At 40.5% G+C, this 26,329-nt stretch overlaps 1 protein-coding gene and 1 pseudogene across 2 annotated transcripts; both read right to left on the bottom strand.

The window, feature by feature from the left end:
* Window positions 1–1,786: 1,786 nt before the first annotated feature.
* On the bottom strand, window positions 1,787–5,638 carry LOC307102051 (large ribosomal subunit protein eL6-like; annotated as a pseudogene). Its single transcript has 2 exons — window positions 5,027–5,638; window positions 1,787–1,876 (listed from the first exon to the last, which is right to left on the bottom strand). The product of its transcript is annotated as a large ribosomal subunit protein eL6-like (transcript).
* Window positions 5,639–13,538: 7,900 nt separating this feature from the next.
* Window positions 13,539–26,040, bottom strand: SLC2A3 (solute carrier family 2 member 3). Its single transcript, XM_079774455.1, has 10 exons — window positions 25,825–26,040; window positions 23,915–24,007; window positions 23,216–23,376; window positions 20,019–20,259; window positions 19,035–19,197; window positions 18,544–18,731; window positions 18,067–18,171; window positions 17,347–17,448; window positions 16,669–16,872; window positions 13,539–15,932 (listed from the first exon to the last, which is right to left on the bottom strand). Exons 1-10 carry the CDS (start codon window positions 25,837–25,839, stop codon window positions 15,720–15,722), a joined length of 1,485 nt encoding a protein of 494 aa, XP_079630581.1. The 5' UTR covers window positions 25,840–26,040; the 3' UTR covers window positions 13,539–15,719.
* Window positions 26,041–26,329: the final 289 nt, after the last annotated feature.

Genomic DNA, 26,329 nt, shown 5'->3' with positions numbered 1-26,329 from the left:
TAACAGGATTATACCATATGTTCTCTCTGTCTCTCTTTTTTTTCTTTACTGATTTCAGAGAAAGAGAGAGAGAAACATTGATGTTAGATAGAGACATTGATGGAACCTGTGACCTTTTTGGTACATGAGAAGATGATCAATCAACTGAGCCACATACAATGTATGCCCAGGTCATACATTTTTTTCAAAATTTTTTATTTTCACTTAGCATCACATCTTCAACTTCTTTGCATGTTAGAATTTAGAAATATATTTATTTGAAAGAATCTAAGTATTGGTAATTACATTAAAAAATAGTAAGGTTCCCTATTTTCCCTAAATATATTAGCCAAGGTTGAGATGGTTTCTTTCTCGAATATTCTCTACCAAAGCATTTCTGATATGAAGAAATGAGTGGAATTCAGGTAGCTAAAGAAGAGAAAGATTAAGTCTTGGTTCTTCCTAACAACTCAGTGTGACTTAGTCATTCCCTTAGAACAAAAAACAAAAAGACAATTATTAACAAAATATTAAAATCATTACAGTTAACTTTGACGTCTTTCCAGACATTTCATGCATACACATGATATAAATAAAATTATAGCACACTTCTTCCTATTCAAATATGGAATTATGTCATGCATTTTGTTCTAGAGTCTGCTTTTTCTACATAAGAATATATCAGTACAGCTCTGGCCAGGTAGCTCAGTTGGTAAGAGCATCATCCTGATATGCCAAAGTTTGGCACGGCACATACAAGAATCAACCAATGAATGCATCACTAAGTGGAACAAGTCAATGTTTCCTTGCCTTCATCTCACTCTCTAAAATCAATTGAAAATTTAAAAATTAATTTGTATAAAGAGTATATCATATCACAGATGTAATACAACTTAAGTTGTTTCTGTTTTGGTTACTTGCCACCAAAAATTATGTTGCTACTAACATTTTGTCATTTTAAACATGTAGACAGATGTTTAAAATATGGAAAAAAATTTTCATAAATAATAGAAGTTGAAATTCATACTTGAAATTGCACACTATTTTTGGATTGGCACTTTGTTCTTGCAGATTTCATGGTTAAATGAAAACTCATTAACTGGCTTATTAAAGCACTATTAGATAATAGTGATTAAAAACACAAGTTTTAGTCTATATGTGTTTAAAAACTGAAACATTTATAGTTAATACCTAAGAAGGTTGCTCTCTGAGAATTAAACTAAAAGATATTAGAGCCAAATTACTTACCATCTGGATAAGTAAGCCACCATAAAAACTGGAAGAGGCTGCCAAAATGAATTAGGAGAAGTACAAAGCTTTTAGCTTATCTCTTTTGGCCACAGATTTATCAGAATATAAACTAGTATAATAGTACACAAGGGTAAAAATAAAATTAATTATAAATTCACTTGCCATCCTCTCTCATCTTTTCACATCCTTTCTCTTCAAAATATTGCTCTCTCCAGTCTCCTCCCAAAAGGAGGTGGTTGTTTCTTCCAATGTCATATTTTAGCTACCTTATTATACAAGGTGGGGCAAAGGTAGATTTACAGTTGTGACTATTGAAAAGTTTATTCTTGTATTCTTACTTATTGTATTATTTTCCATGCAAACAATTGTAAACCTACTCTTGTCCCACCCTGTATTTTAGCTTTTAAAAATCTCTTGGTCTTGCTTTTCAGCTTGTATTTCCATTTCAGTTTGTGCTTGAAGGAAACTACCACACTGGATTGAGTTGCCTCGAGGCGTCTTCTGACTTGCATAGTTTGGATTCAAAGCTCCGTACTAGGAAGAATATAAAGTTTGCTTAGTGAATTTCAAGCACCCACTTCTCCTGGTAAAGGACACGTTTAATTCTGTTCTGAATAATCGTGCTGTTCTTCAAAAAAGTTGGTGTCTGCAGGGAAAAAAGCCATGACTGCAAACCCAGGGTAAAGGCAGACAACTGCCAGACAGAGGTAGGAAAGTGGGGGAGGGCCTCTTCTGCTCCCAGGGCCAAGTGAGCTTAGCCTCAAGCGGGAGATAAAGAGAATTTGTTAAATAAAGAAGCCAGTTGGCGCAGACAAAAGCTTCCGGGACAGGAAGTTTGTTGACTAAGGACACAGAAATGTAGGCATTTGAATAGGTTCCTTGGGGTGAGGTGGAAGTGTAACCTGATTGAAAAGAAGCAGCAGCTGGTGGTCAGTGACTCCTTAAAGGATTCCTGGTGTCTGGGTGGTTGTTACCAACTCTGTGGTCCTAGAAGGATGTGCCCTTGAGAATTTTAAATGACCTTTTAAATGACTTTAAAGATAGCACTACCTCCATGTACACTACTACACAAGCTATGGAACAAAAAAATCTCTCTCACACATACACGCGCGCGGGCGCACGCACGCACATACACACACACACACACACATACACATCTCACAGATCAAACTGAGATTCGAGAAGCACATTAATTAAGCACAGGGCATGAAGCTTGGGGCATGAGATGGGTCATACTAATGCACTTCGGATAGGGTGCAAGTGGGGTTAAAAGGGTTGCAATGTTCTGATGACCCATCTCTCTGATGTGCGTGTGGTGACAATAACTTAAGTGCAAGGACTGAGGACCAGAACTTGAGGTTGAAGTAGGGCCAGGGTTCTGCAGAAGAAAGGTAGATGGACACAGCCACACAGGCTTGTACTATCAGAAACACTGAGGGCAAGTATTTTTGGCCACAAAAGTAGCTCTGCTTAGCTTGATGAGCAGCTATGGAATTGATTTTCACTAGTTGGTCAGAATCCTGTGAGCATGGAATGGGTGTCATCAATGGATGTCCAATTAAAGAGTTATGGATTTCGAGTGCTTCTGTGAAGAAAATTCCTTGTTTAAATATCTGATACAGCCCTAGCCAGTTTGGCTCAGTGGTTGAGTGTCAACCTATGAACCAGGAAGTCCATGGTTGGATTCCCGGTTCAGGCTCTATCCCCAGTTCGGAAAGTGCAGGAGGCAACTAATCAATGATTCTCTGTCATCATTGATGTTTCTCTCTCTTCCTTCCTCTCTGAAAATAATAAAAAAATATATATTTTTTAAAATAAACTGCTCTATCTTCAATCCACTGCAATCCATTTTCTGTCCTTAACAAGCCATTGTAATCAAGCTAAATTTTTAAAATCACCTTAAAGTCATCCTTCATTAGTTCATTAAAAAAACAAAAACTTGTTTTTCTAGGTGTTGAGATGAGGAATATATACTGCTTATCTTCTTAGAGATAACGTAAAAGGTTCAATTTTGGGGGAAAATGTATGTTTTTTAATTTAAAAAAATTATTACTCATATTTATTTTACAGATGAGGAAACTGTGTTGCAGAATCAGGTTGGTATACTAGTAAATGCAGACACCAAGTAGGCAGACAGTACAGGTGCTGCAAACTTTTAAACTATAGATACATATTTGTGAACAGTCAGCCTAGAGGTATGGAGATGCTAGTTAACATTATACATTTAAAAAACATATTTTTTTATTGATTTCAGAGAGGAAGAGAGAGAGAGAAACATCAATGATGAGAGCGAATCATTGATTGGCTGCCTCCTGCACACCCCACACTGAGGATTGAACCTGCAACCGGAATTGAACTGTTGACTTCTTGGTTCATAGGTAGGTCAATGCTTAACCACTGAGCCACACTGGCTGGGCAAATGGTTTAATTCAGCAACCTTACTTATTATCTTACTTGACTCTAACATTTATAACAACTATGTGCCCATACTGTGATAATTACTATAAATGCACTCTCAGTAAACAAGGTGAGATACTATTATCCTGTTATAGATGCTGAGGGTTAGAGCAAGAGCAATGATTTCCCAAAAAACATGTACCTAAGAAGAGCTGACTCCAGAACCCCTAATCTTAGCTATACTTTTATATGAATTTCTCTCCATTTCAGAATGCTGTATTTATATTGCTCTATATCCTTTAAGAACACACACAATCTTTTGTTCCTTGGCCTGTGAATGTCTCTCGGATCTTTACCTTGCAGATGTTTAAGGGTGTCTCTTCCTGTGCTAATCAGGAACAGCGGTATTCCCCGGGATTCTGTCATCAGACCTGTTCTGTTCTCTGTCTTCTTGCTTCGCCCTTGTTTTTATTTTTATTTTATTTTATTGTTTTAATATTTTATTGATTTCAGATAGGAAGGGAGAGGGAGAGAGAGAAACATCAATGATGAGAATCATTGATAGGCTGTCTCCTGCATGCCCCCTGAGGATCTAGCAACCTGGGCATGTCCCCTTGACTGGAATCGAACCTGGGACCCTTCAGTCTGCAGGCTGATGCTCTACCCACTGAGCCAAATCAGCTAGGGCTTCGCCCTTGTTTTTAACTAGCATCTCCATACTTCTAGGCCAGTGATGGCGAACCTATGACACGCGTGTCAGCACTGACACGCGTAGCCATTTCTGATGACACTCAGCCGCTGAGGCGGCCGCATGCCGAGGATGAAACATTTGCTGCTCCTGAGGATGAAACATTTGCGAAATAATGTTTTTTCCTCAAAGTGACACACTACCCGAGTTATGCTCAGTTTTTTGGCGAAGTTTGACACACCAAGCTCAAAAGGTTGCCCATCACTGTTCTAGGCTGACTATTCCCAAATATGTATCTTCAGTTTAAGAGTTTGCAGCACCTGTACTCTAGACATATCTTCCCACTTGGTATCTGCGTTTACACCAACTTAATTCTGCGACTCAGTTTCCTCATCTGTAAAAAATATATGAGTAATATTTTTTAATTTATTTTTTTCTATCACAATTTATCCCTTCTATGCCCTCTTCCACACTGCCCCCCCCACAATCACCACACTGTTGTCCATGTCCATGAGTTCTCTCTCTTTTTTTTATTGTTTGCTCAACCCCTCCCCTCCCCCCTCCACCTCCAAAGCTGTCTGCCCACTCTCTACCTATGAGTCTGTCTCTATTTCACTTGGTAGTCCAGTTTGTTCATTAAATTCCCAATATGTGCCCTTGACTGGAATCGAACCCAAGACCCTTCAGTCTGTGGGCCAATGCTTTAATCACTGAGCAAAACCAGCTAGGGCACAACTTCTTCGTGAAGTAAACATTAGTTAGATGTTTGGGGACTTTCACACCACTGATACCAATTTCAGTGGAGGTGGCAATGACAAATTTCTGGTGTGTTCCACGCAGAGGAACTCAACTAAGAGAGAGAAGACTAGTGACAAGTAGCTGGCCACTGCTCAGCTGCCTCAGAAAAACTACCCTGTAGCCTCTGTGGAGCCCAGTGAGGATGATCAGAATGGTCCCGGGAGTGATACTGGCCCGAAGTTTTCTCACTTGCTGACTGAAGTGTTTCTTGGCTCAACAGCTTATACGTACATCTTCAGTAGGATAATATCTAGGCATTTTGTGACCTTTAGCCACTCAGGTACCTACCACCATTCTTGTTGCCACCAACTGGTTTTGTGACAGTAGCAAGAACTTTCTCCTTTTTCTTTTCAATCCTGGATTTAGCTGCTGAATACTTCCTTTTGTACATCTACAATGGGGCTTCCCCTTCTTAGGCGTCTTGGCCTTGAGGTTGCCCTTAGTAACCTTGCCGCCAGCATCAGCCTTCTGGGCTTCAGTTTTCTTCTCCTTAGCATTTGGCTTCTCAGTTTTATCACCAGCCATTTTGCAAGATGGGAAAGAGCGAGATTGGTATTATTTCTTTAAATATTTGATATAAGTCATTATCTGGAACTGGAGATTGTTGTGGAGCAATTTTTTTAAAAGAATGAATTCAATTTATTTGGCAGAAATCCAATTAAAGATGAATCAGATTAATGTCCATTTTGTGCCTGTCAAGGAATTTTTCTGTATCATCAAACTGTTAAGTTTGGTTTAAAGTTACTCATACTAACTCTCTATTATTGTTTTGATATCTGCAGAATATTTCATTTTTAAAATTTCTGATGATGATAAATTGTATTTTCACCCTTTGTTTTTTGATCAGTCTTGCTATTGATTGATCAAATTTTTAAATCTTCAAATAACTATTTTTTTACTTTATTTTCTCTAGCCTATCTGCTTTCTATTTCATTGATTTCTGTTGTTTTATTTTATTTTTTCTACTAACTTTGTTTTTAATTTGCTTATCTCTTTTTTAGCTTCATAAGGAGAAAATGAATATAAATGATTTAAATATTTATTTTTAAATATGTTTTTATTGATTTCAGAGAGGAAGGAAGAGATAGAAACATCAATGATGAAAGAGAATGATAGATTAGCTGCCTCCTGCACACCCCCTACTGGGGAATCGAACTATGACCTCCTGGTTCATAGGGTCGATGCTCAATCACTGAGCAACACCAGCTAGCTTTTTTCTGTTAATATTAATCTCCTTCAATAATCCTTTTCTTTTTTAAAAAATATGTTTTTTATTTCAGAGAGAGATTTTAGGGAGAGAGATAGAGAAAAACATCAATGATGAGAGAGAATCATTGATTGGCTGCCTCCTGCACACCCTCTACTGGGAATTGAGCCCACAACCTGGGCACATGCTCTGAACAGGAATCGAACTGGTGACTCTTTGGTGCATGGGACGATGCTCAACCAACTGAGCAACACTGGCCAGGGCAATAATCCTTTTCTTGAAGTATATTTTATCTGCTATCCTCCATTCTATTTGGAACCTCTGTCAATCAAATTTTCAATAACATCTCTTCACCAAAACTGTTCCTGTCAAGATCACTAATGATCTCCATATTGTTAAATCCAATAGCAATTCTCAGTTCTTATCTTATTAGACTATAAAGAAAAAAATCAGCTTTTCTACATAATAAAGATCACTCTAAGTCACATATTAAGATATAAATTCAATTAACAGGAAAAAAATTGTTAATGTTTAACTCCCATGGACAAACATTATAATCCCTTCATTGATATTCAATATTATACTCTGCTTTGAATAAACAGCATTATTCGTTTTGTTTTCAAATGTATATTTGACCTTGTTTCTAATGTTATCAGTACCCCTTTCACAATCATGAATATAAATATCAGTATACCTTTCCAATAACCTTTTTGGCATTTTGCTTTCCTCCTATACTGCAGTTCTCATAAATGGCAATGCTTTATTTCTAATGTTTCTGTGGTCTTTTTCCACAGAAAATTGGCATTTTCTTGGAAGGATGTAGAGCAATACAGATCCTGAGAACAGTGGAGGTGGGGTTCCAGGATTTGACCAAGTGTGCATATGGTAAAACTTCTGATATCTTACTTCCTTCAGGTGTCAAGGAAACTCCACAATTGAGCGGTTTTCAGAGAGATTATGCAAATAGAGAGACATCTGATTGGTTGCTTCCATACATCCCCCAACTGGTCTGGGGATTGAACCTGCAACCCAGGTCTATGCCCTTGACCAGGAATGAAACCCTCAACTCTTCGGTGCGGGGCTGACGCTCTAACCACTGAACACACTGGCCAGGACTAAGTTTTATTTTTACATAATTTATACATTTTAAAGTTTACCCATTTAAAGTGTACAATGAACATTTTTTCATCATTTTTACAGAGGTGCGGAAACATATTCTAATGTTAGAGTGTTTCTATGACCCCCAAAAGAAACTTGGAGCCTTGGCAAGTAGCTTATTTGGTTAGAGTGTTGTCCTGACTCTCTCCTCAGGGCACATACAAAAAGGAACCAATGAATGCATAAAGAAGTGGAACAGCCCTGACCAGTTTGGCTCCATTGATAGAGCGTAGACCTGCAGACTGAAGGGTCCCAGGTTTGATTCCTTTCAAGGGCATGTGCCTTGGTTGTGGGCACATCCCCAGTGGGGGGCGTGCAGGAGGCAGCTGATCGATGTTTCTCTTTCATCGATGTATCTGACTCTATCCCTCTCCCTTCTCTGTAATAAATCAATAAAATATATTTTAAAATAAAATAAAATAAAGTGGAACAACAAATCAATGTGTTCTCTCTCTCTCTCTCTCTCTCTCTCTCAAGTCAATTTAAAAAAAAAGAAAATAAACTTTTTACCCATTAGAAATCATTCCCTATCTTCAGCTCCTTCCTAATTTCTTCCCTTTGTTTCTGGGCCACCACTAAGCTACCCTTTTTTCTCTCTAGAATTGCCTGTTCTGGAAATTTCATGTAAATTGAGTCATCTAATATGTGGTCTGTTGTGACTGGCCTACGCTCTATCCATTGAGCCAAACCAGCTAGGGCATCTTTTTCTTGGGCAGACCTAGCTCTGGGCAGACCCTCTGGCTCAACCTCAGCTGGAGCTATGCAGTCGGAACTTTGCCAAATTTCTGCAGCAAACACTTTTGGTTTAAAAAAAGGGGAGCGGGCGGGGGACACACGTTTCAACTGGAATTTTATTTCAAGTCCTGTGGCTTTGGGAGGTGTGGGAGGAGGAAATCCTTTCAACCAAGGACCGTCTTAAGCCAGCTATCTAACAATTATTGTGCCCGTTATCTATTGCCTCTGAGCTCCAAATTTACCCTTCAGTAGTGCTTGGTGGTAATGGATATAATTCCTTTAAATCATTTCTTTTTTAGGATGTGAAGCACAATGAAGTGTTCTCAGGGGATGGTGCTGGACATTGTAGGAGGAAGGAGATTCCCCTGCTGGCTCCAGTGGCTACACAGGTGAAGATGACAGAACCTTGGGTGGTGCCCTGCCCCAGCCATGCACCCCAGCAAGCTCCCTCACACACCTCACACAGGTGATCAGCCCAGGTCTGGCGATCACTTTCAACAAGGCCCCAGGTCTCCCACCCACATTGGTGACCTGACTCCCTCTTAACGCTCACATATTTGACTACCAGCTGTGGCTCACCTGGGGAATGCTTGCCAGCTCCGGTTCATGCAATCCAGCCAACTTCTCTGCTATCTAGTGGGATTGCCACTGACCTTTTCTATTAAGACCTGAACCTCTGCACTTGGGAGGTGGCCTCCCTCTGGTTGTCCTTATTTGGATACTCTCCCCAGCTCTTAGATGCCATGTTGAGTTCATAGAGAGGAAGGGAGAGAGAGAAACATCAATGATGACAATCATTGATAGGCTGCCTCCTGCATGCCCCCTACTGGGGATTGAGCCTGCAACCTGGGCATGTGCCTGGACTAGGAATTGAACTGTGACCATGGAGCAACACTGGCTAGGCAGATCTTTTATATTTTATTTACTCTTATTATAGCTTGATTTTTTAATAGTAAACATTCCATGTTTAAATCAATGTGTGATTCTGTTTTCAGATAGGAGCCAGACTGATACACTTAATAAATATCAATTATATGTCAGGCAGTGTTCTAGGCATGAACAATGCAGATAAGGTACTTGCTTTCATGGAGCTTATATTCCACAGAGGTAGTGTTAACTAAGACCTAACTCACAAGATAGACAGCCATGCAAAATTTTGAGGCAGAATATTCCAAGCAAAAAGGGATAAGTGTAAAGACCTAAGTGCTAATGAACTTGATGTGCATGAGAACTAGAAAGATCAAAGGGTCTCGACTTCAGTGAACAAGGAGAGCAACAAGACATGAGGTTGACACAGCAAACCTTGTAGGTAACCACATCTGTTGTCAGGCAGTTTTGAGAATGAATGAAAGGAATATACTAAAAGTTACACCAGGGTAATAGGAGTAAACTGGGACTTATATAGTCACCCAATATTTTAAGTGTGACAAGATGTAATTGGAAGGCTTTAGGCAGGGAGTGACAAGACCTGATTTTTATTTTATTATTTAAAAAATATATTTTTATTGATTTCAGAGAGGAAGTGAGAGAGGGAGATAGAAACATCAATGATGAGAACCATTGATTGGCTGCCTCCTTCATGCCCTCTACTGGGGATAGAGCCCGCAACCCCGGGCATGTGGCCTTGACCAGAATTGAACCTAGGACCCTTTGGTCTGCAGGCCGATGCTCTATTTATTGAGCCAAACCAGCTAGGGCATGATCTGATTTTTATTTTTTTATTATTATTTTTAAATTTTTATTGTTCAGATTATTACAGTTGATTCCTTTTTTCCCCCCGCCTAGCTCCCCTCCACCCGGTTCCCACTCCACCCCATGCCCTTACCCCCCTCATCCATAGGTGTATGATTTTTGTCCATTCTCTTCCGGCACCCTCCACACCCCTTTCCCCGAGGATTGTCAGTCTACTCCCTTTCTATGCTCCTGATTCTATTATATTTACCAGATTATTCTGTTCATCAGATTTTTGATTCACTTGATTTTTAGATTCACTTGTTGAAATGTATTTGTTGCTCATAATTTTTATCTTTACCTTTTTCTTCTTCTTCCTCTTCTTAACCCTTTGCACTCGCTTGCTTTTTTCTCGATTCCTTTATTCTACTCGGGATTTAATTTTTTAAATACCCCAGATTTTACAAAGCGTGGCAGTAGAATAAAAAACTGGAGTTTCTTTTCATACAAACTTATTTATTTGGATTTTTTAATATTTCAAATTATTGATACATTCAATAACCATCACACTCGACATCCGAGTGCAAAAGGTTAAAGAATACCTTTCAGCATTTCATATAATACTGGTTTGGTGGTGATGAACTCCTTTAGCTTTTTTTTTTTTTTATCTGTGAAGCTCTTTATCTGACCTTCAATTCTGAATGATAGCTTTGCTGGGTACAGTAATCTTGGTTGTAGGTTCTTGCTATTCATCACTTAGAATATTTCTTGCCACTCCCGTCTGGCCTGCATAGTTTCTGTTGAGAAATCAGCTGACAATCGTATGGGTGCTCCCTTGTAGGTAACTAACTGTTTTTCTCTTGCTGCTTTCAAGATTCTCTCTTTGTCTTTTGCTCTTGGCATTTTAATTATGATATGTCTTGGTGTGGTCCTCTTTGGATTCCTTTTGTTTGGGGTTCTGTGCACTTCCTGGACTTGTAAGTCTATTTCTTTCAGCAGGTGGGGGAAGTTTTCGGTCATTATTTCTTCAAATAGGTTTTCAGTATCTTGCTCTCTCTCTTCTTCTGGCACCCCCATAATTCAGATGTTGGTACACTTGAAGTTGTCCCAGAGGTTTCTTACACTATCTTCATATTTTTGGATTCTTTTATCTTTTTTCTTTTCCGGTTGAGTGTTTTTTTGCTTCTTTATATTTCAAATCTTTGACTTGATTCTTGCAATCCTCTAGTCTGCTGTTGGAGCTCTGTATATTATTTTTTATTTCAATCAGTGTATGCTTAATTTCTAGATGGTCCTTTTTTCATATCCTCGAGGGTCTCACTAAATTTATCAGCCTTTTCTAGAAAATTCTTGGAAAACCTTACAACCGTGGTTTTGAACTCTATATCCAGTCGTTTGCTTTCCTCCATTCCTTTCATTTGTGATCTGTTTCTTTGTCTCCGCATTTTGGCTGCTTCCCTGAATTGATTGAGTGGCTTTGTGTGCTAGGTGTCCTATAGGGCCCAGTGTCTCAGCCTCCCCAGTTACCTGAGGTGGACACTCTTGGTGCACCCCGTTGTGGGCTGTGCACACAGTCTTGTTGTAGTTAAGCCTTGATTGTTGTTGGTATCACTGGGAGGAATTGACCTCCAGGCCAATTGGCTGTGAGGATCAGCTGTGTCTACGCTGGGAGAACTTCTGTGCTGAAGACACCCTTATGAGGCAAGACTTGCTTCAGTGGGGCTTTGGTGCTCACTGAGTCTGCCCCCTGAGTGTGTCCCTTATGGATCTGAGGAGTTGTAATCTGGATGGTCCCACTCTGACCCCTGGATACACTGGCTCTTAGATCTCCAAGGAGGTGCTAATTTAGCCTCTGCCTGAGGCCACCCAGCAGGAGCTACAGAGAGATCTGCAGATTCCTCTTCTTTGTTTGGGTTTTGGAGGTGCCCAGATGAGGCCCAGCTGTGAAGCAATGCAAGCTGCTGTGGGGCCTTGGGCCTTCTTTTGGATGTTCTGGGTCTCTCTGACTCAGCTGCAATTTGTTAGGTAATTTTAGTTTTCAAAGGACCAGGCTGTTCATACGCAAAAGCCTCTGCGCAGAGCTTGGATGGGGTGGAGTCTCAGGGTGAAGCAAACAGCAATGGCTTCCCGTCAGCCCTGCCATAAGAGGCCCCAAAGTCTCAGTGTCCCTTGATAATTGCTGCAAGTACCTCTGAGAGAAAGCTGCCCTTGAGTTCCGCCCAATGCCAGACAGTCCAGTTTCTCCCCGTATGAGTCTGGGTCCCCAGGGTCTTGCCCAGAACTAGAGTTCAGAGCAGGTGGGAGCTTCTGTCTCCCTCCAGATTGAAAAAGCCAGCCGCATACTCAGTTGCCAGCCCTCTCCGCACGTGTAGCTCTGTACCTCTGCACTTGACTTCCACACCTCCTCTGAGTCTCAGTGTGCTTTTCTCTTCCCTTGTAGTTGTAGAATTTCCACTTAGCCAGCCTTCCTGTGGTTCTGGTGATGTCTGTTTTGTCTTTTAGTTGTAATTTTGGAGTGGTTGTGCTAGGCAGCAAGTTCAGGTGTTTACCTATGCCGCCATCTTGGTTTCTCCCTCATGATCTGATTTTTAAAAGCTCTCTCTGGTTACCTGGAGAATGAACTATAAGGAAGCAAAGGTGGGAAAAGGGAGTGAAGACAACAGTTATGAAGAATACTAGAGGCCCATTGCATGAAATTCATGCAGTCAGGGGGTTCCCTCAGCCCTGCCCATGCCCTCTTCGCATCTGGGAGCCCTCAGGGGATGTCTGCCATGGAGGTGGGAGAGGCTCCTGCCACCAACACTGTGCTCACCAGCCCTACGCCTGGCTTCTGGTGCACTGAACACCAGGGGGCAGCTCCTGTGTTGAGTGTCTGCCCCCTGGTGGTCAGTGTGCATCATAGCAATCAGTCCTTCTGCTGTTTAGTCAATTTGCATATTAGCCTTTTATTATATAGGAGGATGGTATACTCACTGAGGCTCTTTCCAGTCAGGGGACAGCTCATTTTTTCATTCCGTCTAACATACAGAGTGCCATAGTGTAAAGATTATGTTGGGAGTGAGGAAGGCTGTATGGAGCTCATGCTTGGGCTGAATGGAAATTAAAAGCAGCCATTCAAATTTTTAATAAGTGAATAGAAACAGGAATGGGGGTGTCCAGACTGCATAAATGAAGGCATGGAGATGTTAATGGTGTTGTAGTGGGTGAGGCATCTTCTTCTATAATTTGGAGCTAAGTCCTAGGAAACACAGCAGGGACCTTGCATTAGAGTGGTTGTACCCACTATGGGGTGTAAGTTCTTTTTTTTTTTTTCTATAGTTGACTGAAATCTACTGGAGGATTTTAAGGTGGACAGTGTTATATATATCATATGGATGCCCTGACATCAGTGCAGGATGAATTTTAATGATCAAAGACTGAAGGAGAAATGAAGTAGGAACGAGCTTAAGAGAGAAAAACAGAATTCTCACTGAAGAAAGAAAGCGACATAATTTAACTATGCAAAGCAATGCACCAAGACATTTTAATTTCATGTGCATAACAAACAAGGAGCACTATTTTCATATGTTCGAGACTGTCTTATAAGAAACAAACTAGGATTTAAAGTGAATTTTGTTGAGGAAGGACAAAAACAAAACAAAGAAACCCAACATGTACATTCAGAATTTTTATTTCAAAACGAAGAACCACAGTAACATTAATAATATAAAACCTATTTGGAAATATTCACAATCTGGTCACTGAGAAATGGGAAAACTTCATACTGCCCACCCATGGTTTTGAGGAGCCGGAAGTGGAGGTGCAGTTGGAGGAAAGTCACCTGTCCTAGCAAAGCCCCACGCCATAGTCTGAGTTTTTATCCAAAGGCTCAATGACCAGAGGGAATGGTAAGAACTGAGAACTAAAATATTGTCATAGGCAAGGATTTGGCTGAAGGGCCTCGAATGTATAAGCACCAAGGAGGGGATGGGAGGTCAGGAGGTCAAGCAACATATGAAAAAGGGAAAAGAGGGTGTCACCATTTATAAAAATACAGGGAACTAGATAGTGGAGGTGTCTGTGACCTATGGCAAGTGTAAATACCTTCATCTCATCTAACTCTTTGAAACTTTCCAGATTTACAAGTCTTAGTGTATTTCTTATCCCCTTGAAAAGAATGCCTCCTTCCCGCCATGACTTCCTTCTAGCTCCCCTAGGAGGCCACATGTCCTGATTTCACACTCTCCTGCTCCCACTGTCTGAGTCTACAGTGAGGCAGAGTTCTCTACGTTAGGAAGAAAGCCACAGATGCAAATCCCACCCAGCAGAGGCAGTGCTACTTATATACCCAGGGATAAACTTGAACACATTCCATCCAAAAGGGGGCTGTAGGAACACAGAGGAAACAAGTTACCAATAAACGACTTCCACCCAGAGCCAAGTGACAGTGCACATACATTCATACTCTCAAGTGTGGCTACACTGCACATTTACTCATACCACCTCAAATGTGGTCTATGGGAAAGACTCAAGGGCCCTTAGGGCACTTGACATAATACTATGGTAACATGATAACAAGAGTAACTTGACATGGAAACAGACAAAAACAGGCATGGGCTGACCCTAACGCTGTAACATACTTCAACTAGGTAACAGTCATTCAGGAAAAATCCTCTCCCAATGCTGAGGTTACAAATTCCAAGATAGCTATGAACACTCTCCTCTGAATTCTTTTAAAGCTATGGCTTAAAACAAAATTAAAAAAAGAAAATATAAACATCTAAAAATTCCTAAAGAACAAAATACAGAAAAACCAAACCTTTACCAAGAACCAATTTTTAGGTTGCTCTCCAATCAGATGAATGGTAGGAACACTTAAAAAAAAAAAAAAGTGAGTCCACTATAAGAGGAAGACGATTGATTTCTACCAACAACCTTCCCTTCTCTGGACTCCATCCAAAATCAGAACCCATCAACCACCATTAACTACAATGCCCACCTTAGTAATAATCCTAGATTTCAAGTAATACTACATATAATCTTAAACAAAGAGAAACGTTCCAAAGGAAACCAGTAGCTTCTATACACAGGCACATGACTTTTCTGAGAAATTGAACTTGAGAATTTCCATCTGAAGGACAGAAATTGTTAAGAGGCAATCTGCAAACCTCACACACCTCATCATATACCTTCCAATAACGCATTACATTTCTGTGTAAATCTTCCCTTATTAAACTATAAACTTCTTCAGTATCAAATCTTCCACCCTATAAACTCTTTAAGTACCTCCCCTCTAACCTCAATTTCCTTATGTTTTCATTATTTGGTAAAATTACACTTAAAAAAATAAATATTTATGCAATAAAACCAGAAGATAAAATAAATAAAACTCAAATTAATTTGCTCAGCAGAGCTGTATGGAAGTGAGGAAGGTGCTCTTATGTAATTCCTCTCTGCCCTCCACACTCTCATGTCTATCTGTTTCCTGGTGAGTCTGAGGTTGGGGAACTCTTTCTCCCCTACATGCCCTCATGAAGCAATATTAGAACTTAAAGGAGGGAGAGCTGGCAAAGTTGTCAAATGCCAAGTAGCCAATCCCTCCTGAAATGAAGGTAGGTTCACTTGGTCTCTTCCAAACAGAAGAGAATGTCCAAGAAATGAAATGTTTAAAAAGCCACTGAAGATACAACTAACCCCAGCACTGGGGTCCTCTGAGTGCTCATGGAGTGTGGGGATGAGAAAAGAATCAAGTAGCAGCATTCAGAAACAGTCCTGGGTTACAACCTGATGAGGTCTCTCCCCATTCAGGGAGAGGTTACTTTTCATGTTGGGAGGGAGGTGGGAAGGAAGCACGGCTTAGACGTTGGTGGTATCCTTGTCAGGCTGCATGCTGTTCATCTCAACGGAGCCTTTCTCAGCTCTGTTAGCCATGTGTGCCTGCCCTTCAAAGCCTCGTGTAATTTCCTCAAAAGTCCTGCCGCGGGTCTCAGGGACTTTAAAGTAGGTGAAGACCAAGAAGATCACGAGGAAGCAGGTGAAGATAATAAACACGTAGGGTCCTAAATAGAACTACAAAAGGATAAAAAAAAAAAAGGGAGTGTTGATATAAAAATCTGGTCACTGACAAACTTCAGTTTCCTCACATCCATATTTCCAATAAGCTTCAAGCCATAACCCTTTCTTAGTCCATGAAAACAGTAAGGGTTCACCAGAGATTCACTTATGAATCCCACTGCTTACTTACTATATTTCTCTGCAACTTTGTGTCACTCCTTTTCCTGTTCATTGAAATTAGCTGCTTCCAAATACCTATTGAGTATTTTAGGATTTTCAGTTATCACTGTTAAAATCTAGGTTTATGAAAGACTCACAGAAATAGGAAATGACTGTAGATGCCCATTACAAATTCCTTTATCCAAATCAGCTCCAGGTCATTTTATAATAGAATCCACTTCATTCATTAACATCCTATGCTTAGTGAGCCTTTAAGATCATGAAGCCAAAATGCTAATTCAATGATGGATTTTAAGTATTAGTTTGAAATCCTTTGAAGCTTGGCTTATTACTATCATTCTGTTTCTATTACTATCATTTCAGACCACTGGCCTTTTAAAAGTTCCCAGTTTTACGCTCCTACTTCAGTCTTTTCTGCTCTCATCCCTTCTTTCTCTATATATCATTAGAAATGGGGGGAGGGAGACCTGGTTTAAAGCCCTTGAGATATAATCCTTCATTCATATTGTAAAATGGCTTACGTGGGTTGATTTCAAGATGGGTAAGGTGAGTTGTGCTTTAATTTACTTACTGCAGCTGAAGGGAAGAGCAGTCCAACCAAAAAGTTGGAGGTCCAGTTGGAACAGCCAGCCACTGCCATTGCAGCTGGGCGGGGTCCCTGGCTGAAGAGTTCGGCCACAATAAACCAGGGAATGGGGCCTGGGCCAATCTCAAAGAAGGCCACGAACACCAAGATAGCCCCAATGCAAATAAAGCTCATCCAGCTATACTCATCCTATGTGAGGAAGGAACAGAGGAAAGTTCATATTAAAGACAGCAGGACCAGGAGGATCTAGCTTCCCAGAGATGAGCACTGACTGACACTGAAAAGCCTCTTTTAGTCCTGGGGTATAATGGAGTAAAAATCTGAGGTTTTTGAAACCCAGCTATATGATCACACATTTATCATTTTTACTGAGATCTTTTCATCAATTGTAAATGGAAATAGCCTCAAAATTACTTTAAGAATTAAACTGCATAATGTATTTTATAAGCTACATGTTATACAGATGTAAGGATTATAGCAACTTAATTACCTATCGGTGGTGATCTACTTTTCTTAAAACTCTGGGCATGCTGCTTCTCCCAAATTTGACTTTTATCAGTTTCCAGCCTCAACTATTCACTGCCATCCCAGAGAGTCAACATAACCTCTCCTTCCCCCCTCCCCCCGCCTCCCCTCCCTTTTCTTTACTCAAAGAACACTCACCTTTAATAACATGGAAATAGTCATGAGGATGGAACAGCAAGCCATTCCTCCAAGGCCAATCATATGTAGAGTCCTCCTTCCTGCCCTTTCCACCAGAAACAGCTAAAAGAAGAATATAACATGACACTTGTGATTTCCTTTTCATGAAAACACTGTATAAGCTACCTGAATCTGCCTTAACAATAGCAGAGTACTTGCTATAGTTACACTTCCTCTTTTCCAGTTCAAATTTAATGTCCTATATAACCCTTTCTATAACCTCCACCTCTCCCATCCATTCTATATTTGTTTGAAAAAAGTGAAGACTACTTACACCCGTCATTCAATATTTCTCCCCACCCAGCACCCCGCCAAAGAGGAATTAAACAACAGAAAATTTAAATAAGGGTAGGGAGCCCGGCCGGTGTTGCTCAGTGGTTGAGCAACAACCCATGCACCAGGTGGTCACCGGTGTGATTCCCAATCAGGGCACATGCCCAGATTTTGGGCTCTATCCCCTGTGGAGGACGTGTAGGAGGCAGCCGATCGATGTTTCTCTCTCACCGATGTTTCTATCTCTCTCTCCCTTCTCTCTCTCTAAAATCAATAAAAACATATTTTTAAAAAATAATAATGGTAGGGAGGTGGAAGTACTCACAACCCATCTTTGAACATCCTTAGCAAGAATTCCTCTCCCCCCTAACCCCCGGCTCCCAAAAATTATCAAACCATCCAACTTACAGACACTACAGTGAAGATGGTATTAACCACACCGGCACCAATGGTGGCATAGATCGGCTCCTTAACACCAGCATCTTTGAAGATTCCTGTTGAGTAATAGAACACCTACAAGGAAACGAAAGCCAAGGCATATAAATTCTCAGATAACTACTTTGGTTGTATGGCCTACATTGTCACTGATGACAGCGTATAAGATAGATCAGAGTTAGAGAGGGCTGGAAATAAAAAAAATGAGTGGTCAAAAAAAATCTGTGTTGTCTTATATAGTGAAAAAAGCCTAGAAGACGACAAAAATTAACCATCTGTTCTAAGACAAAGTGTAAAAATTTTTCATTTTTATTTACTTTCTCATTTTTCCACTTGAATAATCAACATTTTCTGAGTAGCTGCTATATGCCAAACATGTGAGGGGCTATGTAGGTAGGTGTTTTAAGTGAAATATTGAAGGATATCTTGGACACAAAAGTTAATACTCACAGCATTGATTCCAGAAAGTTGCTGAGAGAGCTGGAGCATGATGGAAATCATGATGGGCTGTTGGTAGCTCGGTGATCTGAAGAGCTCCAGCACAGTGGCTTGCTTTTCTTGTGACATCCTAACACTCTCATCTTTCATCTCCTGGATGTCCTGAGCCACGTCTTGGGTGCCCCACAACCGCTGGAGGACTGGTGAAGAGAACAAGAGGAAAGGATAAAGGTAAGGTGCTATCCCAAATCCATAAGACAGCTGGGGAGAAGCCACCTAAGATGAGCCCTAGACATGGCTAATTAATTAGCATCCGTGTCTTAATTTACCTCCTCACCTCATTCTAGGGGTTGAAAGTTCCTAACTTAGTAGTAATTAGGAAACTCTTCACTTGGGTTCTGAGGGGTAAGGAAAGGAGGTAACAAAAAATAGATCCAATATCCTCATCCTAAAACAAACCACAACCCTACAATTCTTACAGTAAATGTGTGATGGATACTCACTCTTTCTAGCACTGTCCTCTTCCTTTCTGTTAATCAGCAAGAATCTAGGACTTTCTGGGCAAAATGGAAGGGCTATGATTTGTAGGAAAGATGGAAGGATGGTGAAGCCCAACAGCACGGGCCAAAGATCTTCAGTTCCCAAGATGATTTTCAGACCAAAGACCTAGAAACCAGACAAAGGTAATATTATAAGTCCCATATTTAATATGCCACAAATTAAATGAAAAAAAGAAAATTTTCAGGAAATTACCCATTCTTTTACTATCCTACTGCTTTTTCAGTTGTCTGTGAGCTATAATATCTGAAACTTACATATAATTGAGTATGTGCCATTCTTTTGAGTACTTTACCTATGGTAACTCTTTTTAAATTTATTAAAAAATATATTTTTATTGATTTAAGAGAGGAAGGGAGAGGGAGATAGAAACATCAACGATAAGAAGGAATCATCAATAGGCTGCCTCTTGCATGCCCCCCTACAGGGCGATTGAGCCCCCAACCTGGGCAGGTACCCTGACCAGGAATCAAACCCATGGTTTTCTGGTTCATAGGTTGATGCTCAACCACTGAGCCACTCCAGCCAGACTATTAACACTTTTTAAAAATTTCATTTTTCAAAAAAATATATTTTTTTATTGTTTAAAGTATTACATATATTAGTACATATATCTCCTTTTTTTTCCCCATTGACCTTCCCCCAGCCTCCCCTACCCCCTGTCGCATGCCTTCATCCCACCCCTAAAAATTCCATTTTTAGAGAGTGAGAAAAAGGGAGAGGGAGAGAGAAACATTGATGTAAGAGCTGCCTCCTGTACACCCCCTATTGGGGATGGAGCCCACAACTCGGGCATATGCCCTGGCAAGGAACCAAACCAGCAACCTTTCCGGTGCACAGGACACGCCCAACCAACTGAGTCACACCAGCCAGGGCTATGTTAACTCTTAATGAGTCTTAAAACTAACACTGGTTAAGTTCTAGCGTACCTGGGCTACCAGAATCCCGATAACGATGCCCAGCTGGTTCAGAGTGCCAAAGGCTCCCCGCAGGGCAGTAGGAGATATCTCTCCAATGTACATGGGCACAAAACCTGTGCAGAGTCCGCAGAAGAGGCCAATTATCAACCGGCCCAGGATCAACATGGCAACTGACTCCGCTATTTTGCAGAATCCCATAAGGCAGCCACCAGTGATAGCCAATAGATTGACAATAAGCATTGAATTGCGCCTGAAAATTTAAATAAAAACAAGTTAGCAAAACAATCCCAACTTTCCCCTTCTTTCCTTATTATTCGATTCCCCAAGCTCAAACATCTTTAAAAAAAAATTTTTTTTTAAATTTATTGATATTTAGGGAGAGAGAGATGAAGAAGGCAAGGGAGAGTGAGTGAGATCAATTTGTTTTTCCACTTATTTATGCATTCATTGGTTGAATTTTGTATGTGCCCTGACTGGAGATTGAACCCCCAATTTTGGCATTATAAGGATGACAGTCTAACCAAGTGAATTACCTGGACAGAGTATATATCTTCTCTTTTAACTTTTCTACTCTGTATAATTAGAACACTTCTAGTTGGGATAATTAGGATCAATGGTTATTATACCTCTATATGCATAAAATTCACCTAGAGAACGTGTTTTGAGATTCTTCTCTTTTAAGTTGTACCTGTAGCCTAGCATTTTAGCAGGCACTTTATTTTATTTTTTAATTGAATTTATTGGGGTGACATTGGTCAATAAAATTACATGTTTCAGGTGTACAATTCTATACTACATCACCTGTATATTGTATTGTGTGTTCACCACTCCAAGTCTCTTTCCATCTTCATTTATGCCTCCTATACCCTCTTCTACTTTCCCCTACCCCTCTTTCCCTCTGGTAATCACCATGCTATTGTCTGTGTCTGGGTTTTTTGTTTGTTTGTATGGTGTTGTTTTGTGTTTTTTTTTTTTTCTTTTTTGCTTAATCCCTTTTTCACCCAGCCCTGCAACCCTCTTCACTTCTGACAGCTGTCAGTCTGCTCTCTGTATCCACGAGTTTATTTGTTAGTTTATTTTATTCATTAGATTCCACATATAAGTGAAATCATGGTACCTGTCCTCTGACTGGCTTATTTCACTTAGCATAATGCTTTCCAGGTCCATCCATGCTGTTGCAAAGGGTAAGATTTTAGCAAGCACGTTAGGCCAGTAGTTCTGAGTGGTCCATACATAGATTTTGCTAGAAATTAAAATTGTCCCTCTCCAGATTTATCAAATCATTAGGTTTGACTCTGTGGTGGGAGCCCAACAATCTGTGTTCTAAAAAGTCCTCCAGGTGATTTGGTGCAGGCTCAAGTTTGAGAACTACTGCCCTAGGCAATTCTGCCCTAGCAGGTCTATGAACATACCCAAGAGATATTTTTGGACTAATGCTTCTTACTGCATTTAGTTATAATGTAGTTGCTTAAGTATATCACCAACATACTGATGATGATAGATTATTTCAGACCAAGTTTTCCCACATCACACAAAAAATTTATGCAAAAAGCAGCTTCAGCCGAAACCAGTTTGGCTCAGTGGATAGAGCGTCGGCCTGCGGACTCAAGGGTCCCAGGTTCGATTCCGGTCAAGGGCATATACCTTGGTTGCGGGCACATCCCCAGTAGGGGGTGTGCAAGAGGCAGCTGATCGATGTTTCTCTCTCATCGATGTTTCTAACTCTCTATCCCTCTCTCTTCCTCTCTGTAAAAAATCAATAAAATATATTAAAAAAAAAAAAAAAAAAAAGCAGCTTCAGCTCTCCTCTAGGCTGGACTGTGGTGATGTCATTAACAGTTAGTATTGGTAACCAGTATCAAATAATAAGTTACTACATTTATGTACTAAAAACGTGGCAGACAGAGCCACTGAAACAGCTGAGAGAAGAGTGAGATAAGATTAACACTGAAAAGTTACTAAACCTGTTGGGAAGAGAACCAGCACCATGAACTTCAACAATGAGTCTCAACTCAGGTGGCCACTGAAATTACTTTGGGAGCTTTGAAAAATACTGATACAGGTCCTGGCCTGGCACTTTTAAAAGCTTCCGAGGAGATACTAAATGTGCAGTCACAGTAGAGCACCCTTTAAAGAGAAAAATCTCATCGTACATTCTCAATTTTACCTTTTTCTGCATTCCTTTTCCTGTTCCCCCCTCCTTTATTGGTTCTTTTGCTAATAAAATAATAGGAAGAAGCCATGTCAGTTCTGGAAAACCCACATTAAAATTTTAATGATTTTAGTAGACAAAAATTTAATCCCTTCAAAAATAAAGTATTATCAAATAAAATAGGTCGCTTTCATTAATTAAAAACTTGAATTCAGCCAGGCCAGTGTGGCTCAGTGGTTGAGTGTCGACCTATGAACCAGGTCACAGTTCGATTCCTGGTCAGGGTACATGCCCAGGTTTCGGGCTCGATCCCCAGTAGGGGGCATGCAGGAGGCAGCAGATGGATGATTTTCTTTCATCATTGATGTTTCCATTTCTCTCTCCCTCTCCCTTCCTCTCTCCGAAATCAATAAAAACATATTAAAAAAAACAAAAACAAACTTGCATTCCATTTTTGTTTCCAGAATATCTAATCAGCAAACTAAATGGTTCTTTCACTAGTCATTATTGAAAGTATTCTACCCTCTAAGACATTTATTTTATTAAGCCAGCATAGGGTGAGAAGATACAATTTTCTTTTTTTTTTTTTTCCAGTTAAAAAAACACCCACATTTCAGGTTAGTTATTTGGCCATGATTTAGTTATTTGCCAAAGACTAAGAATTACAAAATATTTCCTCCTTATCCTGCTGTGTAACATAATGAAGATATTTGCATAAAATCCCCAAAATTTTAAAGAAAAGCAAACAACTGACCTTTTAAATAAAGTATGTTTCTGAGAAACTTCAATGAACTTTATTAGAAAACAGAGTTAGTGTAAACTGGACTGCAAAGCCAATCATTCCCAAGGCCCATCTTTTGATGGCTGGGTGGAAGCTATGCAGGGCAGTAGAGCCCCAAGCAAGAGTAGTCAGTGCCAATTGGACTAGGTTTCCCTTGATCAGAATTTGAGGTGCTCTCGTTCAAATGTATAATTACCATCACATCCTAATTCTCAATACGTCCTCAGTGCAACCAGAATAGCCCCCCTTCCTTGTCCAGTTTCTGGTCAATACCTGCCAAAGCGGTTGACAAAGAGTCCAACGGAAAAGGATCCAATCATACCACCAACGGAGAAGATAGCCACAGACAAGGACCAGAGGGACGTCAGCAACACATCACTGGGAACGTTTTCTAACTGCTCTTCCAAAGTGTAATTGATAAAGTCCTTTATGATCTGCAAATTAAAATGGTTGGTGGGAGGGCAGATTGTTACAGTTGGATGAGAAAAGAGACAAGTATTGGGGGTCTTCCCTTCCCTAAGAGCACAATATTACAATTACTGCCTTATAGGTAGAGAACCAAGGGAATAACTAGATGGGGAGGGAAGAGAGGTAACAGATTGGAGTTAATGTTTCTCTGAAAAGAATTTTTAATTGTTCTGAAATTCCCAGTTGGTAGTAGTACTGATATTCAGTGAATATTCCAGCCCTCTCCTAAGAGCCTTCTTTTTTCTTTGTAATTAACCCTTAAGGGATAATAAAGGAAGTATATCACCATAGGGGTGAGAGGAAGAATGGGTATAGTGCAGGATATAGGGAGCAACTGAGTTTTGTTTTAATGGTTCAAGTAGACTTCCTTACCAATAGTATTCTCCCTCCTTGGTCTTAGCCAAGCTAGATATCAAGTTTGTCTGACAGTCTTAATTCTTGAAACCCTACTTAAAGAAATAACTTCCCTATCTCAAATGCTAACTCTAGTTGCCTGGTACTCACCGTCTCCGGGGCATTGATGACTCCGGTGTTGTAGCCAAACTGGAAAGAGCCTATTGTAGCAATGGTGATGGCAAAGATCAGAGGTGCGGTGACCTGGGGGTAGGTAGGGGAGGGAGAAACAGTACTTAAAACTCTTGATAATTGCCTCTTATGAATTAAGGAGATGTATTACGATAGCTTGTCCTAGGAGTGGTATAAAAAGAACAAGCCAGGCTGGTGTGGGCCTATGAACCAGGAGTCACAGGTTCGATTCCCAATCAGGGCACATGCCTGGGTTGTGAGCTCCATCCTCAGTGTGGGGCGTGCAGGAGGCAACCGATGAATGATTCTCTCTTATTATTGATGTTTCCATATCTTTCTTTCCCTCTCCCTTCCTCTTTGAAATCAATGAAAATGTATATATATTTTAAAAAGAACAAGAACTTAATAATGAAATTTAGGTAATGAATAGGAACACAAAAGGTTATCAATAAAGACCTTATCTAGAAATATATGGATAAGCATTGTAGAGTAAACTTGGGAAAGGGGGCAAGAAAATTTAGGAAGTAAAAAGTTAAGAGGAACTGAGTTAGCCAGTTTGGAATTCAAAACATTGCCCCAGGTAAAAGCAAACAGCAGTGCCTGGAGGATGGAAAGAATTTAGGAGGACAGGGGTAAAGACATTTAGAATTCCTAAGAACAGATTATTTTGGAAACAGCTAGATCCAGTGCAGTCTCACTGAGATTCCACAGAAGTCCCAGAGAGGTGGTGGTGCATATCTTTATCTCTCCCTGGATCATGTAATCTACGGTGTCTACTATACCCATTGTATCCTGGCCCCATTTGGAATTCTGCCAGTTTACTGTACTGCTATCCCCCACCCAGCAGGGGGAGAGCACAGCTCACTCCCAACCCAACATATACGAGACATTTCTTGGGGGAAGGGGACAGAAATCAACTCAGTCATCTCTTAGCTTCCCAGGAATAACTCAAGTGGGTGTTATCTTAAATTTCCACCTCAAAAGTAGCTCAATATCTAAAAAAAAAAAAAAAAAAAAAAAAAGTAGCTCAATATCTATGCCTGAGTCCATCCTCTACATCCCCCAACCATTTCTTAAAAACTCCTCTCTCCAGTCTGACAAGAGTGGCAGGCTGAGAATTTCAGTTGCCCAAACTGACCTTGCCTTTAAGGACTCCTGAGGCCCCCTGCCACTGCATAGCTCTTTCTGATTAATTCTTTTCCCCTTAGTTAAAACCTCTTCCCCCCTCATCAGACTATCATTGAGTGCCTTTTCTTCTTCACATTTTTCATCTCTTATCTTCCTTTATTTTCAATATGTTTGCCTTAATGAAAATGCCTTTCTCCCTATATATACTGCATACATAATACACAATAATATATAACTGTATCGTGTGCTTACAATCATCACCACACTAGGAAGAACAATGAAAATCCTCTCTCCTTAGTACCGAGAAAATTCCATAAGGTCATAGAACAGATGGCTGGACACCAGGCCTCCAAACAAATCTCAGGTCTTTTCAAGGCCGAATGCTACCAGAGAAATACTCATACTGCGCCTAGACCCACACTTGGAATCAACACAACTGAGCAGCCGCTGAGCCCCTGTACACTCCATCGGCTCATCCTCAGTAGAGTGTAATTGTATTAAATAAACCAGAGAAACAAACACAACTTCTCCAGGTGACTCTCCCTGAGACAGGAAGGTGATGGAGCTGGAATAAATCCTTTATAGGATATGAAAATCAAGGAGAACTGGTGAAACTAGCACTGCAGGCTGGAGAAGAAAGGAAAGGGCCTGAAGATGGCTAGATGACAGAATAAAATAGAACACAGCAATCACCATTATGGTTTGCCTTTCAGAATGTACCCCAAACATGCAAAAATAACTGGTAATTGTAGCATCCTTACCTTCCACGTCCCCATGGCCCTAATTTAATTCTTTTCGAATCTTCAAGAAAGATCTGGAGGGGGATTCCAGAGACGCCTTGGAGGGGGATTCCAGAGAACCTTTTTCAGCCAACAAAACCTTCAAAATGTCCTTCTCTGTCAGCAAGTTTCTCTTCAGGTCCTCAGTATTGCTCTACATCTCAGCCTCACACTCACTCTTACCGTTGAAAGTGCACACCAGTCACCAATTTATAATCCTGGAAAGGGTGGAGCTAGGAAGGGAGCCGAGCCCCCAGCCCTTCCCCTGCTCCGCCCCCAAATAATCTCGTGATCTCGTAACATCAAATTCAGACCTCACCCTAGGCAGCAACTCCCTCTGCCCACTTTTAAAACCACATCCTTTTCCATACCCACTACGTCTTCTCGAGCCGTCCTTCCCTTTTCTATAGCAGCTACAGCCTCTTCGTTTCACAGACAAAATGCTACCAGAAAAGCCTGCAGGGAAGGGCAGATTCACTTTATTTTT

Source organism: Cnephaeus nilssonii (assembly GCF_951640355.1).
Source record: "Cnephaeus nilssonii genome assembly, chromosome: 6".
Taxonomy (NCBI): domain Eukaryota; kingdom Metazoa; phylum Chordata; class Mammalia; order Chiroptera; family Vespertilionidae; genus Cnephaeus; species Cnephaeus nilssonii.
This window is presented reverse-complemented; position numbering and strand designations above follow the sequence as displayed.